Below are 18,302 nucleotides of genomic sequence, written 5' to 3' on the forward strand. Positions count from 1 at the left end.
TTTTTTCCCCCAAAATTTATTTTCTGTGTCTACAGAGAGGATGTGGTTTTTCTCTTTTAGTCTGCATATGGTGAAGTTTTTTAGCGTTCAGTCCTCCTTTCATTCTTAAGGAACATCTAACTTACTCATATGGATTTTTATAATACATTGCTGTGTTTGATTTGCTCATATTTTATTTCGAAATTTTGCCTATAAACTTTTGTGCATTTGTGTGGTTCTCCTAGACCCAAAAAAAGGGTTGAAGAGCATTCCTTATTTCTGGAACAATTATATATGTCTTGCTAAAGGCAGGCTATTAATACGGCTCAAAGAAGAAATCTGACTGGGCTTTTTAGCTGCCGAAGAGAAAGTCTCTATCAAAGTGAAACAGTTGCTCAAAGAAAAAAAAAAAACACAGCTATCCCTGAAACAAAGTCCCACCTCAATCCCTCAGGAGTCCTCGTAGGGTGAATGCAGTATCTTTAGAGGTCCTGCGGTGAGAACCTGCTTATGTGACCGCCTACTGGCCTGGCTCGGCGTGGGCCACCCCGACGTGCGAGAGCTCGGGTCGTGGAGGGCGGTTCCATGGGAGGAGCAGGAGGTGGAGGCCAGGGACACAGCTCTCCGGGGTCTGGAGCAGGGTCCCAGCCTGAGCCTCCCGAGCGCATCTGCAGAGCTGAGGCCAGAATCCTTGTGGCCCCAGGCCCCATAACTGTCATCACAGCCTCAAGGGGCCCGGGATCCACAGACGTTAACTGTGGCTACTCTGTGAAATTAGTAGACTGGCTTAGGCATTCCAGAAATATTTCTGTCAACCAGACTTCTAATAGATAGGCCTGGCAGTGAGTTTTAGAGTTAATCTCTCTAAAAAACTATATTAAATGGCGTAAACCAGTGCTATTTCTCAAGTATCAGTGTACTGCGATCTTAATACAGCAGAGTGTGTATAGAGGTCAGATTTCAGACTTTGGGCAAGGCCTTGATATTTTCAGTAGAAGTGCCACTGTGTTAACATTCAGTCTCTGATTTGAGCTACTTATTACGGGGTTTTAAATATTGACTTGTTCAGCTCTAATCTGAGATACGACTCACTACGTGTGCTCTTTGGATAGGGCAACCCTGGACATCTTTGACTACATCTACATAGATGCTTTTGGGAAAGGCAAGCAGCTGACAGTGAAAGAATGTGAATACCTGATCGGCCAGCATGTGACTGCAGCGCTGTATGGGGTGGTGAATGTAAAGAAGGTGTTACAGCGAATGGTGGGAAACCTTTTAAGCCTGGGAAAGCGGTAAGGTTTTCTTGGTTTTCCAGTACTTCCGCGGCGTGTGCGTCTTTGGAGGTGCAAATTACCTTACAGAGAATTTCATTTAATGAGCCTACCTGTGATACAGAGAAGCAGCGGATGCTTTGTGGCACAGTTGGGACAGCTGCAGCTATCTACCCACCATGGGAAAAAACTGGTTCCCATGATGTAATGCTATCCAGACTTAGGATGTGCTAAGTGACTTTTCTTTGAGATCTTTGCAGTGGACTTGGGCGAGTTCTCTTTTATAAATGCTGAAAGCATTCTCCAGTAACAAGAATATTTTAGACTGGCAACAATTATTTTTCACCTCCTAGTGCTTTGCTGTCTTTTAATTTATACCTTTCTATCACTTAGGTAAGAAAACAAACAAAAGTATGAAACGATCTTGCTTCTGAGTCCAAGGAAAATTGTCGTACAGGGAAAATAGAAATTTATAGATTGGAGTATCTTCTGCCTAATGGCAGAATTTTTTTAAAAATAAGCTTTATTTTTTTAAGAACAGTTTTAGGTACACAGCAAAACTGAGCAGAAAGTACAGAGAGTTCCCGTTTACCCGCTGCCTCTGGACACACACAGCCTCCCTCATTTCAACACCCCCCCTCCCGGGAGCAGGGTGTTTGTTACAGTTGATGAACCTACCCTGGCATGTCATTATCACTCCAAGTCCATAGTTTACATTGGGTTTGCTGTGGATGGTGTACATTCTGTGGATTTTGACAAGTATGTAATGACGTGTACCCACCACTGTAGTGTCATCCAGAAGAGTTTCACTGACCTAATAGTCCTCCACCTGTTCAGAGTCCATTTTTAATTTATGTACAGTGTTATTGAGGTGACTCCATAAGGAAAACGGTTACGATTTTAACTTAGTGGAGTACGAAATTTCTATTTCTTGTGTATCTTTTTTTATTAAGAGTGTTGTAACTTTGCTGAAGAGAGGAAGTATCAGAATCAGAGAACGTGTGGGATTTGCGTCCATTACTTTTAAAATCTGGGCCTTGATAAAGAGGGTCTTAGCTCGGAAGCAAACAGGATAAAACAGATTTCTTTCCCCACAGGGAAGGCATCGACCAGTCGTACCAGCTCCTGAGGGACTCCCTGGATCTTTACCTGGCGATGTACCCGGACCAGGTGCAGCTCCTCCTCCTCCAAGCCAGGCTCTACTTCCACCTGGGCATCTGGCCAGAGAAGGTAATTATTTTACTTTGATGCTTTGCACCTGCCTTAGAGAGGGAACTCCTAGCTGAAAGGCAGCGCTTACGAGTTTATCCTTGTATTAACTTGGAGGATAAACACAGATTTATTCACAGTCTCCTGGTTTTGACCCATCGATTTAACTTTTTGTCTCCTTTTATTCTACTAAAAATTAGTTATCCTGCTAGGAATTGCCCATTCTCTCTGTGGTCAGTGCCTTAAACTCCCAGAACCACAAGGCCTCGGCCCTACCTCTCACCCACTGTTGCCCCAAAGATGTATTTTCCCCAGGTCATCCTTCTCAAGAGGAAGCGGAAGTTTCCATATTCATCCTCAAGCTGTGCTGTTAGCAACTAAATTGACCACATGTAAATAGCCCTGCATGGCGTAGGAAAGTGAGATCTTAGATGTGTTTAGGTCCAGCTGCTGGATGCTTTTAGGACTGCTTATGCCTTTGGAAACTGTTGGGTTTTACTGTTCCACTTGGCTCTCTCAGGTTTGTGACACCCCCTTTGGCCAGCAGGAAGCCCTGTCAGAGGCCACAGTGTTTGGGGTCAGCACCACTCCTCAGGAGCTGTGGGTGTAGCACATGTATGCTTCCAGCCACGCAACAGTGCAGGAGCAGCTGCTCGCCCCCATCATGCCCTTGCTTGTCCATGGGAATATGTTAATAGTCCACTTTGTTTAGACAGCCGGGTGAGAGACTTGAATTCTAAGCTCTCACAGGAACATCACCGTAAAATCATCAGCCCTGTCACTAGAGAGTGGTAAAATCTTCCTTGAGAAAGTAAATAATCTCAATGACTCACCGTTGCTTAGATGTACATTGCCTCATTTATTCACAGTGTCAAAGATCTACCATAGTTCTAGGAAAGGATGCGTCAGTAGGAAAATCCCTGAGCCCCAGTCTTCAGATGTCATCTACAGCCCAGGCAGCGGCTGTCCTCCCAGGACACCCATGTGATCCGATAGAAGAGTTACTGGAACACTAGGCTCTCTACCAAGGTCACCACCTGCTTCCCACGACCTTGTCCAGAATTGAATAGTTTACTTCTATTTTTTACTTGATTTATTTTTGATACCAGGATATACATAACTAATTCCTTTCACTTTTTACTGCACATTAGTTCAGGAATTGCATGATAATTTGTAAAATGCAGAGATCTTTTCAAAGCATGGTTCCTCATAAGTAGATTCTGTACTTAACTTACACATCAGCCTTAGAAGGAGTAGGGTTGACATGGCCTTTGGGAGGAACGTCTGTAGAAGCCCTGGCGTCCTTCCCTTTGATGACAGGCTCAGTTTAGGGCTCCTGTGCTGCCTCTGGGGGAATTTCCTTGGTATCCTCCTCAGATGGTCAGGATTGCCTTCCTTCCAAGCAGATGTCACGGGAACAAGTTCCATAATTGTCACACGCAGAACATTTTTCCCCATGATGACCATTCATGGGCTGCTGGGGTCAGGCACCTAGACGCTCCCTGCATCTAAGCTCAGGAAGGGAAAGTGGCTCCTTCCCCGTGTGTGGCAACTGTCTCGCCTCCATGAACTGTGCTGCAACTGCAGGAAGGACCCCATGACAGCGGAAGAGAGCTGGGGTCCGAAGTGAGGAAGGCTCCAGGGGGTGCGGAAGCAGTTAGAAAAGGGTCCTTTCCGGAGGAAGGGTTTGAGGTGGCCCTAGAAGGCCGGGGAATGATTTCAGAGCACAGGGACGTAGGTTCCTCCAGTGGTGGGGACGGCTGGGAGAGCTCAGTGCTGCACACCTCCAGTACCTTCTGCCAGCCCTTTGGGGTGGCTACTTTTGTTTTTTGTTTTGTTTTTTGCCCTTTTACAAATAATGAAACCGAGGCACCGAGAAAAGTTAAGTAGTTTGCCAAGGTCTCCCGCACAGAAGTTGATGGCATCAGGCGTTCAGATTCACAGCCCACCCGCACGCTTCACCCCTGTGGACCAGGGCCAAGGCGAGATTGTTTCTGAAGAGGCCAACAGAAGGGCATTTTCTACTCCTGCTAAACCTACATCCTTGTTCCGATCCGTAGTTATCCCTTCCCTCCATTTTCCACATTCAGTGGAAAAGGTGTCCCTCAGTCTTCCAAGGCAAAACTCCGTGTTCTCTGGATCCAACCTGCTGCCTGTCCTTGGACTACTGAGTTTTCCTTTATTGCTTCTCCTGTATCTGCAGCTCCCTGTTTCTGCTTCTACTGTCAGCATTAAACATACTCAGGTCTCTCTCATCTTTGAAAAAGGAGAAGGAGCAGCCTCTGACGACAGCCCCCGGCTTTGCCCGTGGCTCCATCTTACCTCTCTGCTCCCAGCCTGGCCAGGGTCCTTGTGATGGCCTCCCCCACACTGCGCAGAGCGTGGGGCTCCATTCCCACCCCTCCCCCATGTGAACTGGAAGCCCATGACCCCTTCTTGCTAAACCTTTCTCTTTGTTGCCAAATCCAGTGGACACTTGTCTTTCCTTATCTTTCTTGATCACTTGGAGGTCATCCCCCCGCTCAAAACACTCTGTTCCTTTGATTCTGGTCCCCTGTTCCCAGGCTCTCGCTAGTTGCTGTCCTCTGTCTCTCCCTTTAAGGCTCTACACTGTGGGGTAGTTTCTAGACTTCTTTCTACTGTGCACGGTTCCCCTCGGTGATCTCACCAGCCCTCCTCGCCTCAGTTACCATCTGTAGGTCAGCGGCTCCCGAACCTCTGATCTCCTGCTTAGCTCTCGCCTCTGAAGCCCCTCCCTGCCCCCCTGCACCATGACGGCCCTGAGCTCGCCCTTCCGCAAAGCTTGTGCGGAGTGGCTCGCAGCTGCTTAGCCGTCCTTCTGCATGAGGCCTGCTCTTTAAGGACAGGGACCATGTCTTGTTCTTTACTGTAGCTGTTCCCCTTGCTCTCAGCACAGTTCCTGCCACCCAGTAGGTACAGCATTTTATTTGAATGAATGATTAAGAAATGACAGAAATTCGTTAGCTGTGAACGAGGAAGGAGGCTCGAAGAGAATATCCCAATTTTCCAATAAGGGTGGCCACTTTAAAAGTTGAAGTGTGTGGGGAACTGACCTGTTTTGGGGTAGGAGACAGTGTTCTGTCTGGGATATGTTGAGTTTGGTTGGCACGACCTGGAGCCGTGGAGTACCGCGTTTGGTGGGCGCTCTTGGCATCCGCATCTGGTAGCTGAAGTCCCCAAAGTGGAAGAGCCCACGAAGTGGACGTCCAGAGGATGGAGCCAAGAGCTTCAGAGAGATGTCGGGGGAAACCTGCAGTTAAGAGGGCAGAGCAGGGTCCGCAAACTCTGGCCCCTGGGCCCAGAGCCGCCTGGCTTTGTGAATACGTTTTGTCAGCACACAGCCGTGTCCATTTGTCTGCGGGCTGTCTCTGGCTGCTTTTCAGCCGCAGCGGCAGAGGGGCGTAGTTGAGTCAGAGACCGTACGGCCCACAAAGCCTAACATATTTTCTTTCGGGCCCTTTACAGAACAAGTTGCCAGTCATGTGCTATAGATACCCCTGTTCCAAGATCTCTACTCTGAAGGTTGTGGGCCCTTGGGATTCTAGGCCTAGGCATTTAGCTGTAGACGTCATGGTGCCCCACTGTTAACACGGCTTTTGGAAACACACCGGGCACATCTCATGGTGTCTTCTCCGTTTCTGCCGTCTCCCTTCACCCCGTCATCCACACACCAAGGGAGGGACGGCAGTAATCATCCCTGAGCCTTATCTCCTCCTCTGATACTCTGAGTTCAAGACTTCCTTTATGCTTTGAAGATTCCACGTTACGTTTCTTTCACTTATCTGGCGGGAAGGGGCTGCCAGGAACAGAGGGGAAGCTGTGTCTATAGAAAAGTTGTCAGCAGTAACTAGTTGGAACTGCAGAGGGGAACACAAGAAGCTTACTGTGAAGTCAGATGCTTTTAGCTACAAGGGACAACTGTTGTTAGTGTCCCCTACATTACAAGGCCACTGCGGGGGGTGGCGAGTGGATGGGATTGGCTCCTGGCTGGTACTGGTTGAAGCTGGGTCTGCTACTTGGGGTAATACCACTCTGTCCATTTTTTATGTGTATGAAAATTTTCCTAACAGTCAATTAAAATACCCCTCTTCCTGCTTTGATGTGAAGGTGACTGAGACCTGGGGTTGCGAGTCAGCCCTGGGTCCGCATCCTCACTGCATGTCTTCCTAACCCCATGACGTCAGGCAAGTTGCTTAGCTAGTGTGGAGGGCTTTAATTGAATAAGGGGTGTGGTTTTCGGTAAAATATTTTCTAGTCAGGTTAAGTCTAAGAGGGAGGATGCTGATTTTTGGCTTATGATAGGTCTAGGTAGGGAGGTAAACGGTGCCTGATAGTGGGGAAATACCCTAAAAGCCTAGAAAACTTGTGGGTATTTGAGGGGTAAATAAATTTTAAGTCTTGTGCGTTAAGGTTAATTTCAAGTGCTAGTACAAAACCCAGGATGGTCACTGTAAAGGCAGTTAATTTTAGGTATGGGGGCGTGGTTATTAGGGGGACCATTGTTGGGGGGATGTTGTTGGAGATAATAAATCCAGCAAAAACACAATTAGTAGGAAGTTTGATGGAGTTAATTAGGAGTGGGCTGTTTTCATTGATTGAGGCTAAGGGAGAGAAGTGAGGTGGTCCTAGCAGTGCGAAGAAGGGAGTGCGAGCCCTTCGGACAGCTGGGAGGGAGGTGGCAACTGGAGTTACTAGCAGGGCTCAGGCATTGGTATAAGATGTGTTAGCAGCTTCAGCGATCAGGCCTTTAGAAGCCAGCGAGGAAAGGCATTCCTGTCGGTGCTAAACTTCCAATAATAAGGGCTGTTGTGGTGAAAGGTAGAGCTTTGAATAGGCCTCCTATTTTTCGAACGTCTTGTTCGTTGTTCAGGCTGTGAATAATAGATCCGGAGCATATGAATAGTATGACCTTAAAAAAAGCATGTGTGAACATGTGCACGAATGCTATATAGGGTTGGTTGATGCCAATTGTTACCATTATTAGGCCTAATTGGCTGGAAGCGGAGAAGGCGACAGTTTTTTTAATGTCGTTTTGGGTGGGGGCACATACTGCTGTGAACAGGGTGGTAAAAGGGCTCCTACGCATAGTGCTACCGTTTGAACAAGTTTATTGTTTTCTGTTAAAGGGTAAAATCGAATAAGCAAGAAGATACCTGCCACGACCACTGTGCTTGAGTGGAGTAAGGCTGAGACAGGAGCAGGACCTTCTGTTGCTGAGGGGGGTCAAGGGTGAAGTCCAGAATGAGCAGGTTTTCCGGCTGCAGCTAGTACGAGTCTTTCAAGGGGGAGATTCGAGTGATTTAAGTCGAGTATAAAAACTTGTTGCAGGTCTCATGTGTTTAGGTTAAATAGGAATCATGCTATTGATGTAAGTCCAATGTCCTGATACAGTTATATAGGATGGCCTGGAGAGCGGCTCTGTTTGCATCTGATTCCTCTTGAAATTGGCAGTGACTGGACTGCTGACCTTCAAGTTGGGAGGATTAAATGAAGTAAAAAATGTGACAGGCTTGGCACAGTGACCAGCAGAGAATAAGTATTCAGTAAATATTGAGATCCTGCAAATCTCATTCTGGAAGACAAGATTGGGTTTTAATATGTTACATTGCATAAAGCTGTAGTTTTCACGACACTTTTATAGGCTCACAATGTATCAGGAAATAGGGCAGTTACTAATCATTATTTGATAAGTGAATAAATTAATTCAAGGGTAAAAACAGCAAGTTTGACTGATCCGGGGCTAGAGTCCAGGCTGCTCTGTCTGCTCAGCGTCCGTAAGTGGGAGGAGACCCGTGTCACAGACCCTCGGCTGAGCTGTGAGCGAGCGGGGCTTGCTAAGTGTTCACGTGTGTTAGCTTTCCTTGAACTTGTATTTTTCCGTAGAGACACTGGGTGCAGTAGAAAGAGTAGAGCCTTGGGGTCAGGCAGTGCTGCCCTGCCAGCTCGTCACATAGATTGCGGGGCGACGGGGTTTCCCCCTGTCCCCCTGAACACTGAATTCCACTGGGAGTTAAAGTCACTGAAGCGACCAGTAGGATTTCAGAACCCTGCCCCGCACATCTTCATGCTTCACAGACAGCATCATAAATGAACTGTGCTGATGTGCGTCCATCACTCCAGTGCCCTCCCTGTGACCCCTTCCCCTCTCCTGCAGCACTGAGGCCAGTCTGTCACTCAGCCTCTTGACCTCGATTGAAGCAGCTTCACATTTCTTTTTCCTCTCAATTCATAAGTGGCAGGTTGAACATGTTTCCTGTCTGTATGTAAGAAATTGAGTCCTCCCACTCACCAAGAATGTTGGACCCTGTTAGAGTTCACCTAGTCCGACAGGCCCTCCCGTCCCCATCCTGTGCGGACCCTGGTCCCCGTGTCTCTAAAGAGTTCCTCCGCTCACGCTGGTTGCGTTTGGATGCCGGGGCCAGTCCCCAGCACGTGAAGTGACTCGGCGTACAGAGCACCGACGGGATGAGAGCCTGTGGGTGACGGAGACTCGGGCCGCCAGCCCGCCTCGCCTCGCTGCCCTTCCTCAGGTTACGTAGGTCTAAATCCCTCGCCAGGAAAAAGAAAAGGCCTAAATGAAAATATTATCTCCTAGTCTTTCTGTCTTGTCTTGAAGGTGCTTGACATCCTCCAGCACATCCAAACCCTAGACCCCGGGCAGCACGGGGCGGTGGGCTATCTGGTGCAGCACACGCTGGAGCACATTGAGCGGAAGAAGGAGGAGGTGGGCGTGGAGGTGAAGCTCCGCTCCCACGAGAAGCACAGAGACGTCTGCTATGCCATTGGGCTCATTATGAAGCATAAGAGGTGAGTGCCCCGGCGCCCGCCCCCCGCGCGGCTGCAGAGGACACGGAGCAGCGGGGGTGCACCTGGAGGGGACCTGACCCGACGCAGCAGCGACCGAGGCCCGTCGCAGCGAGGACCGAAGGCCGAACCATATCTTTAACCTTTTTGTTTTTTAAGAAGCAACTTGCTTTCCTAACGGGGAGCTCTTCTGCTGTGTGTAGTGACCCTTCTCCGTGGGGGACGGAAGCCCCGTCAGCCTCATTCTTCCTCTCCTCTCTTCGTCGTCCTCACTCTCTCCAGTGGTCTCGCTCTCCTTGGATCTGAGGGTGGTAGGGACTTGCTGGGTCCTGGGGATTGGACATGGCCGATTGACGAGGCAAAATTAAACTGCCTCCAGAGCAGCTGTACCTGTTTACGTCCCACCAGCAGGCCAGGCCCTGAGAGGTTTGATTCTCAACAGCTTGTGTTAGTGCCAGACCTTTAAATATGCACCTATGTGGTAAATGGCAAATGGCATTTCATTGTGGTTTTAATTTGCATTTCCCTGGTTACCACCCAGATTGAGATTCTTTCCCTGCATTCACTAGCCATTCAGGTTCCTTTGATTAAGTGCCTCTCCAGGTATTTTGCTGTTCATTTGAGTTGTCAGTCTTACTGACGTGCAGTTTCTTTATTCTGTGTATTAGTCTCTGTGTGCAGATAAGTTGCAAATATCTTTTCTCAGTTTTTGGCTAGTGTTTTCCATTCTTTTAGTACATTCTTTTTTTTTTTTTTTTAACTTTGTTGTGGAAATTTCAAGCATATGTAAGAGTAGAGAGAGGAGTCTTAGGAACCAGGTGGTGTTCCCATGTCCGGCTTCAGCGGTTACCATACAGTTTGTGTCACCCCCTCCCCTCCCTCCCTGGAGCAAATACCAGAGGTCGTTCTCCTCTGTAGCTATTTCAGTAGGTAACACTGAAAGGTAAGGGCTCACTTTTTTAAAAAGACACCTTCACCATTCTGTTGTCATATCTAAGAAGATAATCAGTTCGCTAACCTCATCAAATATCTGGTGAGAGTTTGTGTTTCCTCAATTGTCCTACCATGGATGGGTGGATGGATGGATGGATGGATGGATAATAAGAGGAGTTTATAAAGAGAGGCAGGAGTGGGGCTCCCCTGGTGGCGCAGTGGTTGAGAGTCCGCCTGCCGATGCAGGGGACACGGGTTCGTGCCCCGGTCCGGGAGGATCCCACATGCCGCGGAGCGGCCGGGCCCGTGAGCCGTGGCCGCTGAGCCTGCGCGTCCGGAGCCTGTGCTCAGCAACGGAAGAGGCCACAACAGTGAGAGGCCCGCGTACCGCAAAAAAAAAAAAAAAAAAAAAAGAGGCAGGAGTAAAATTGATTTAGCATGGAGTAAAAGCAAGTGTATCTCTAAGAATGTAAGCTTCAGAGAAGCCAAGCCATTGTCTCTATATTTCATAGCTGCCATGACAGGGCCCCAGGGAGCTGATCTGCCACTGCTCTTATGTTAATTAGGTATGGCTATAACTGTGTCATCTATGGCTGGGACCCCACCTGCATGATGGGACACGAGTGGATTCGAAACATGAACGTCCACAGCCTGCCTCACGGCCATCATCAGCCTTTCTATAATGTTCTCGTGGAGGACGGATCCTGTAGATATGCCGCCCAAGGTAAGTAGCTGGTACTGTCTGTACTTGAAGCACACGTTTGACCACTCAGATTCTGCAGGCACAGGCTGTCGGTCTATTCGGAGTTGACAGGTGTCCCATGGCTGTTAACCTCATCAGAGCTGGTACTCAGTTAAACGTGGGTGGGTATGCATTGGTGCGGCCATACCACGAGTTACCCAGTCACCACCCCAGGGTCTCCCCCTCAGTCGCCACCACAGCCAGGACCCTGTTCCAGGCTGTTGCCGACCTCTGTTTTGATTGGTCATTGCCTCTGCCAGTCACAGTCCTGCTTCCCAGGCACTGCCATTGGCTCTCTGCAGGCAAGGAGGGTCAGCTTGTGCCCTGCTCATACTGCCTGCCTGAACTGGAGGGCACCGATAGGCACTGTTGGGGGAGCCACCCGAGCATTGAGACTGGCAGCCAGTTAGCTGTGCTCCCCCCAGAGACGCCCCCAGTGGCCACTGTGGGAACTGCAGTTCACAGCACTGGCTCTGAGGGCACCTGGGAGAGGCAACAACAGGTAGGTGCTTGGTATGTGTTTGGGGTCACTGCCAGCCCTGACAGGTGCTGGCCCAGGGCTCTCCTCTTCTTTGTCGCTCCATTTAGTGGGATGAATTTATCGCATGCCTGCCTGTCAAGGCATTCACAATGTTCATTTTATTAATAAAAATGCTAATGTAGTGCTGCTCTGTGACAGCAGCCTTCTAATGTACATTAGCTCCATTTGAGAACTGTAGTTACCATCACCATCATCATCATCGTGTGCATTTGATACACAGGTAAACTGAAACACATAAAGATGTTTAAATTTTAACTTACAGAGTATGCGGCCAGGCAGCTTGGCAAAGAGCCTTCCCCATAACCATCATGCTGCACCTTTTTGCGTCTCACCTAAAGCATCATGTTTGACCTAAGTTGATATTGTGTTCTGGTAAATCCAATAATAGAAATGTTGGATGTATAAAAATCTCAGAAGTACCGAAAAGACTAGAAAGAGTTTCATATTAATTATTGTTAATTCATCAGAAGCTGGGAGAGGATCGTATACAAGAGAAATTCCCTTTATTGAGACCAACAGCTCACCTAACCTCCGTCAGTACAAGGGGAGTTATCAAAGGGGGCGATGTGCACCCCGTGTCAGATGAAGGCACTGACAGGGATTTTATTTAACTTAAAAAGCTTTGTCAGTTAAAAAAAATTATACTACAAATTTTAAAAATCAAGTTATTTGGAAATTGCTGAGTGATTCTCGGACTGTTTGCACCCGCCACTGATCACTCAGTGAGCATTTCCCATTGCGCGTCATGGAGCAAGTCACGAGCACAGAGGAAATTGTCTTGTTGTCAACACTGGGGTCCATGTCTACACCTTCACCTTGTACACTCATTGCCCGTTACGTGGAGTTGATGTCAAGACTTTGAGTATCTGATATTTGGGTTTCTAGAAACACTTATATTAACTTTAAAATGGGCTTCTTAGAGTAGGTGAAGCTGGGTATTTGGTTTTAAGGTGTTCTGAACTTGTCCAGTGTCTGCGTAGAAGATTCAGGAATTCATCCTAATCTTAACCTTAGGTCAACATGAGCTGTAAGGTTTACAGTCAGAATACTGTAATGACTTTGTTAAAAAACAAAACAAAACCAAAACTGCTTGTCAGTTTCACACTCTAAAATTGATTTGAAAGAATATTGCAGATAACATGACCTAAATACTTAATCATGCATCTTCTAAGAATAAGGACATTTCTGTGCATTACCACAGGTACATCATTACACCCAACAAATAAAAATGATTTCATAATATCTAACATTCAATCAGTTTTCAAATTTCTCAATTCTCACAAGTATAACTTTATAGGTACGTGTTTATTCTATTTTAAATCATGATCCAGACAAGATTCAGGCACTGTGTCTAGTTATTATGTCTTTGTAGTCTCTTCTAGTAAAGAACCGTTCCTCATTTCTCATCGTTTTTCCCTTTTTCACAAGACTTTGACTTTCTGAAGAGTCCGGGCCGGTTGTCTTGTGAATTGTCTAACATTCTGGATTTGTCTTACTGTTTCTTTGTCTATGTATTGTCTGTAAACTGGAAGTTAGGCCCGGGTTTGGTTAGATCAGGTTGCTGGTTTTGGCTGGCGTGCTTACTCTCAGGTGCTGTGTGCGTCACGTTGCATCTCGTCCAGAGACCATGGGGTTCCGTGTCCCACTGTTAGTGAGGCAGAGTGTGGTCATTGGCTAAGATGGTGACTCGCTCTAAGGGACAGTTTTCCCTCTGAAGTTAACAGGAAATTCATGGGGTCACACTGGGGCATCCTGGGTATACCCTGTTCCCCAGTAACCTTTATCCTTGTGTTTGTGTTAGCACCTGTTGGCTCTTCTTGCCTAAACCATGATGTGAGAATTGCAGAATGGTGGTCTCCTACTGCGGGATGCCCTCTGGTTCTGTAAACAAGAGCCTTGCCCTCCTCCCCCTCTTCCTCCCCCTCTTGCTCTCTCCCTCTCTCCTCCCCCGCCCTCACCTCTCTCTCCTCTCCTCCTCTCTCCCTTGCTCTCTCTCCCTCTCTCCCTCCCCTCTCCTCCCATAGATTCCTGGATTTTTTATTTAGTCAATGTGTTATAATCATTTGGAACAATTTTATTCTCAAATTAGCCCACATTTAGCCAGTGAGCGACCTTGAGAGGGTAAACTTTAAAAGCACTAATTTAAATATGTTTTTGAACATTTCTGGGTTAATATACTTGCATTAAATTATTTTGTTTTTAAACTATTTCGTGATCTAAATTTTCAGCCTCTGGCTCCAGTGATCCTAGTAATCTGGGCAGAGCCCATTAATGAATGCTTTTCTGTTTTTTAGCTCTCCACAGAGAGTTGAAGAGTGCATTATAAACCACATACCTGCGTGCCATCCTCAAATACTTTTCGTCTGCACAATTAAGTTTTCCCTCAATATGTTAATGGGCTGTACAGCATCTTGCATGTTTGTAATTTTTGTTCCCACTAGGGGGCGTGCTTTAGTATTAATATTTTCTTGGTACCAGAAACTCCTGTCTCAACTTCCCTGCGTACTTCTTAGTACTGAAGAAAATGACTATCATAGATGCTCTGAATTTAAGCCAGCTGCCCATATTGGAAGGTCAGGAATTCAGCTGCGGTGTGAGAACCTGGCTTTTACATGTCTTCCGTGTGTGATGGTAAAGCACCTGGTTGAACGCTTGGGCCGTGGCGTGCCCTCACCCAGTGTCAGTTTCCTTTTCCATAACTGGTCTTCCACTTCCAAACTAAGTTTCCACCATCCCCCCCTCCCCTCCAGCACGCACACACACAGACCGTGGTGGTCTGCACATGCTGGCAAGGGTGTGAGGACTCCCTGCGTCAGGGTTGGAGTGTAAATTTTCAGCCGTCTCAGAGGGCGGTTTGGCTCTCTCTTAAATTGTCAGAACCTCAAGTGCTCATTCTCCTCTGACCTGGCACTTCTCCCCTCGGTTCCTCCAGTGGAGACGCACTGACACGGGGCCTATGGTGTCAGCAAAGCAGTGTCATTCATGGGACTTATCTGGTAAATGGGGGTATATCCAAACTTCGGGTAGCTGAGCTGCAACCAAATAAACCAGTTGCAGGTAAATACTTACTGTATGTTTTATAGGAATAAGTACACATAAGGCAACGCAGAATTTTCTTTGCATGCATATAATTATATTTAGCTACATATACATATGTTCATAAAAGAAGGACTAGAAAAACTCACAGTCATAGTGGTTTCCTCTGGGGAGGGGCCAATAGGTGCCCCCAGAGGACTCATGGGTATGTTTCCAGACTTTTACAGGAATGTATTCGTGTATTTTGGGGTAGCTGAAATTTTTAAATAAAATAAGTGGACACATTTCTCTGAAAATTTTAGGGGAATCAGAAATTCTTCCCAAGATTTTTCCAGGACTTTTAAGTAGTCCCTGTTTAATATTTTCTCTTTATTAAGTTTTGTATCACTTAGATTTCTTATTCCTCTTCAACATTTTTTTAAACTTATTTAGTGGATTGGGAATTATTTTCCCCTCATAATGCTTAGTTGTCAACTTCAGTGTTTTTTTTTTTCCTAAAAAAGTTTCTTTTATGAGTACATTTTTCCTGTTGTGCTGGGAGTCCAGGTAGATAAACACTGAATTCAGTCCACGTTCCTGGCTAACAGCCGGGAGCGGGGCCGTGAGCGCCCTCGTGGACCGTCACTGCCCCCTTCCTGGTTTCCCCAACGTTCTGTCTGTACTCTTCATGCCTCTTTGTTTGGGGCCCACATTCAGAATTCTCGGCAGCAGCTGCCCAGTCATGCTGTCCTTACAGACACACGATCATGACCTGACTGTGACCTTTCTGCCCTCCTACCAACACTCAGATGCCAAGCATTAGCTGACACCAAGCTGCTGCTTAAGGATACATAGAGAGAAAAAGAGAGGGAGAGAAGTGATGCTGAAACATGTGTCTGGCTTTCTTCAGAGCAGGCTCTGGGCACATTTTGGTTCAGACAGCTGTGTGTTGGGGGGGTGTCCTGTGCATTGATTTAGAGGCACCCTGGCCCCTGCCCATGCGATGCCGGCAGCAGCCCCCAATCTGACAACCAGAAATGTCTTCACACGTTGCCAAGCATCCTGTCAGAAGCAGAATGGCCCCCGGATGAGGACCAAATGGACTTTTATCTCTCGGGGGTTATCCCAGGTTCTTTGCCCTCCTCTGGGGCAAGAACAGCCGACAGGGGAAGGCAGTTGGCTGGGTTCAGGCCCCAGGCCGTGGTTGCATCCCCCTGGGCCTCCCCAAGGCAGGTACGCCCGTGACTCATCGCTCACTGGGGGAGGAGGCAAGACGGCGGATTTTCTCAGCCGGTGGCATTTTAAAGCATCCAACTTTTGGGGGGTTTTTGTTTTGTTTTTCAACATTTGTTGAAAATAAATGTAAGGAAGGAAGTAAAACCATCCCCAGAGCTCTGGTGGTAACAGTAGGGAGAGATCAGAGCTCATAGAGCACCGTCCCCACAGCCTGCCTTGGGCCGTGGCCCGGCCTTCTGGTCTATCCCAGCCCCTCCTCCCTGACCTCTGCTGGCGGGACAGTGCACGGGGACGCTTCTCTTCATCTGCTTCCCCAGCCCTGGAACTGGGCCGTCTGGGTTTGAGCCCCCGCTGAATCCTTGGGCAGGGTCCTCACTCCTGCTGCTGTCAGCTCAGCCGCAAGAGGGCGTGTGACCGGAGCTCTTCGTGGAGCCTTGTGAGCTGGAGGCTGTGCACGTCCCCCGGTGCCTGGCGCGCTGTACGTGCCCAGCTTAAAGGAGTTCACGTAAAATGTGTAGCTGTATGTGCACGTCACGTAGCAGCGCAGGTATGTGGCCTTCCTGGCTTTTTATAAGTGATCATGTGTTTTTACTCCCACTTCCCCCATAGCCTCTTGAAAACAGGTTGCTCGTTTTCCTGGCTGTCTAGGATTTTGCTGAATTAATGTGCCATCACTTATTTACATAGTGACCTGCAGTTGGACATTTAGGTTGCTACTACATTTTTTGCTCTCCTAAGCGATGCTGAGGTAATGTCTGAACATTCATCTTTGCTCGTGATTGGTATGTGACGTCCATAAAGGTGTTGTTTTCTCAAACTGATACATCCCCAACCGTGGTCTGAATAAACGGCCTAAAACAGCTACAAGCACAAAAGTTCTTTAAATCCTCCCATCTTGTAAAAAAGTTACAGATTGGATTACAAACTCTTTCCCCCTCTCTTGAAAGACAAACATCTGTTACAGGCAGGCTTCCGAAAGGCGCTTGTGTTTATCCTGTGTACTCTGGGTGGAGGGCACCGAAGGTCCTGAACATGCGTTTCCGGATGTTTAACGAGCTGTTGAAGAGATAACCTGCTGCACCGTTGGTGTTAGTTAGCCCATCAGCTAGGCTCGTGCAGGGACTCCCTGAATTGATTTTGGCAATAGGTGCTAAGTATGGTTCATATTGATCTGGGACGCAGTCAGAGTGGGGAGGCCTGCCTGGGCAGTTCCCTTCTGGTCCAGGTCATGGAGGGTGGGGGTGGCCTTTCCTGACTGGGCGCCACACGCAGTCTAGGGCCAGGGCTCTATGGCCAGCGAGGAAGGGCCCACGAGACACTGTCCTTTCCTTGGGCCCATGGAGGAGCCGTTTTTCAAATCGCTTGGGGAGGGAGAGGCCATCTGAGGGGATTTCAGGCTTTAAAATACCTCGCAGGTATTATCACCTCTTTTTTTCTCATTCCGTTTTAAAGGAGTCTTATTTTCTATTGCTTTCTCTAGTGGCAAAACGGGGAGCACAGAAGGGAGGTAGTGTGGTTTTCCTAAGAGATGATAGAGATGCCACAGCCCATATCCCTGTAGGGTCTAGAGGTGCGAGCCGTTTTTCATTCCTCCTCTTGGACCCCAAGCCAGCCCTGTGAGCCGGGTCCTCGCCCTTGGAAACACTGAAGGGTGCTGGGGGTGGGGGGGGCGGTTCCCAGTAACAGACTGGGAGGAGGAGGACGGCAGGGAGAGACGTGCGAGCGGCTGCTCAGGCGGCTTCAGAAGCTTCACTGCTGGCGAGAACCGAGCAGGCTAGGCCACCCTCGGCCCACACGTGTGGCTTTGTGTTGGATCAGGTCAGAGAAGCCTGCCGAGCCCCTAGTGTGCAGACCCCGAGGGACTGCTGGAGTTTTGCTCAGAGAGAAGGAAAACACTCATGTTCCTTGCGGAGCTGGAGGAGGACCCCGAGCTCCCTCCCTCCATCCTCCAGTGGCCTCGCCGCGCTGCCTTTTCCTGTTTCCTCCTCCGACTTCTATAAACATCTGCCTTTTCTTCCCCCCGCCTCAAAAATGCACTCAGAACGGGTGATAGGAGGGTCTCTGGATAAAAGATGCTGCAGAAAATCAGCTTTAATGAGAATGTCCGTGTGCCTCTCTGCCAACAGAGAACTTGGAGTATAACGTGGAGCCTCAGGAGATCTCACACCCTGACGTCGGACGCTATTTCTCCGAGTTCACGGGCACTCACTACATCCCGAACGCAGAGCTAGAAATCCGGTACCCAGAGGATCTGGAGTCTGTCTATGAAACGGTGCAGAATATTTACAGTGCAAAGAAAGAGAATGTGGAGTAAAGTCTAGGGGGACATTGTACCTTTGCTGCTGCTGCTATTTTCCAAGAGAACAGGATTCCGGACGGAGATGTCTCCACGGATCCCTCTGGATTCACACCACCGGGAAAGCCACTAAACCAGTAGTGCTGATTGCCACCTACTAAGTTTAAATCACGTGTGCTCTCCTCCAGCTGCAAAGACAATGTTGCTCTCCGCCTACACTAGTGATTCATTGAAAGGCACTGTGTTCAGTGGCAT

General features: G+C 48.1%; 1 protein-coding gene across 1 annotated transcript in view; it reads left to right on the top strand.

The window, feature by feature from the left end:
* FBXO21 (F-box protein 21) overlaps positions 1 to 18,065 on the top strand; it is a gene marked incomplete at both ends in the record, with an annotated part of 35,222 nt that extends 17,157 nt beyond the window's left edge. Inside the window, 5 exons of the mRNA XM_079717109.1 lie at positions 1,092 to 1,271; positions 2,348 to 2,480; positions 9,076 to 9,287; positions 10,784 to 10,941; positions 17,878 to 18,065. Of these exons, the coding sequence (XP_079573235.1) occupies positions 1,092 to 1,271; positions 2,348 to 2,480; positions 9,076 to 9,287; positions 10,784 to 10,941; positions 17,878 to 18,065 (871 nt within the window). The remainder of the gene's footprint in view (positions 1 to 1,091; positions 1,272 to 2,347; positions 2,481 to 9,075; positions 9,288 to 10,783; positions 10,942 to 17,877) is intronic.
* Positions 18,066 to 18,302: the final 237 nt, after the last annotated feature.

Source organism: Hyperoodon ampullatus, assembly GCF_949752795.1.
Source record: "Hyperoodon ampullatus genome assembly, chromosome: 13".
Taxonomy (NCBI): Eukaryota; Metazoa; Chordata; class Mammalia; order Artiodactyla; family Ziphiidae; genus Hyperoodon; species Hyperoodon ampullatus.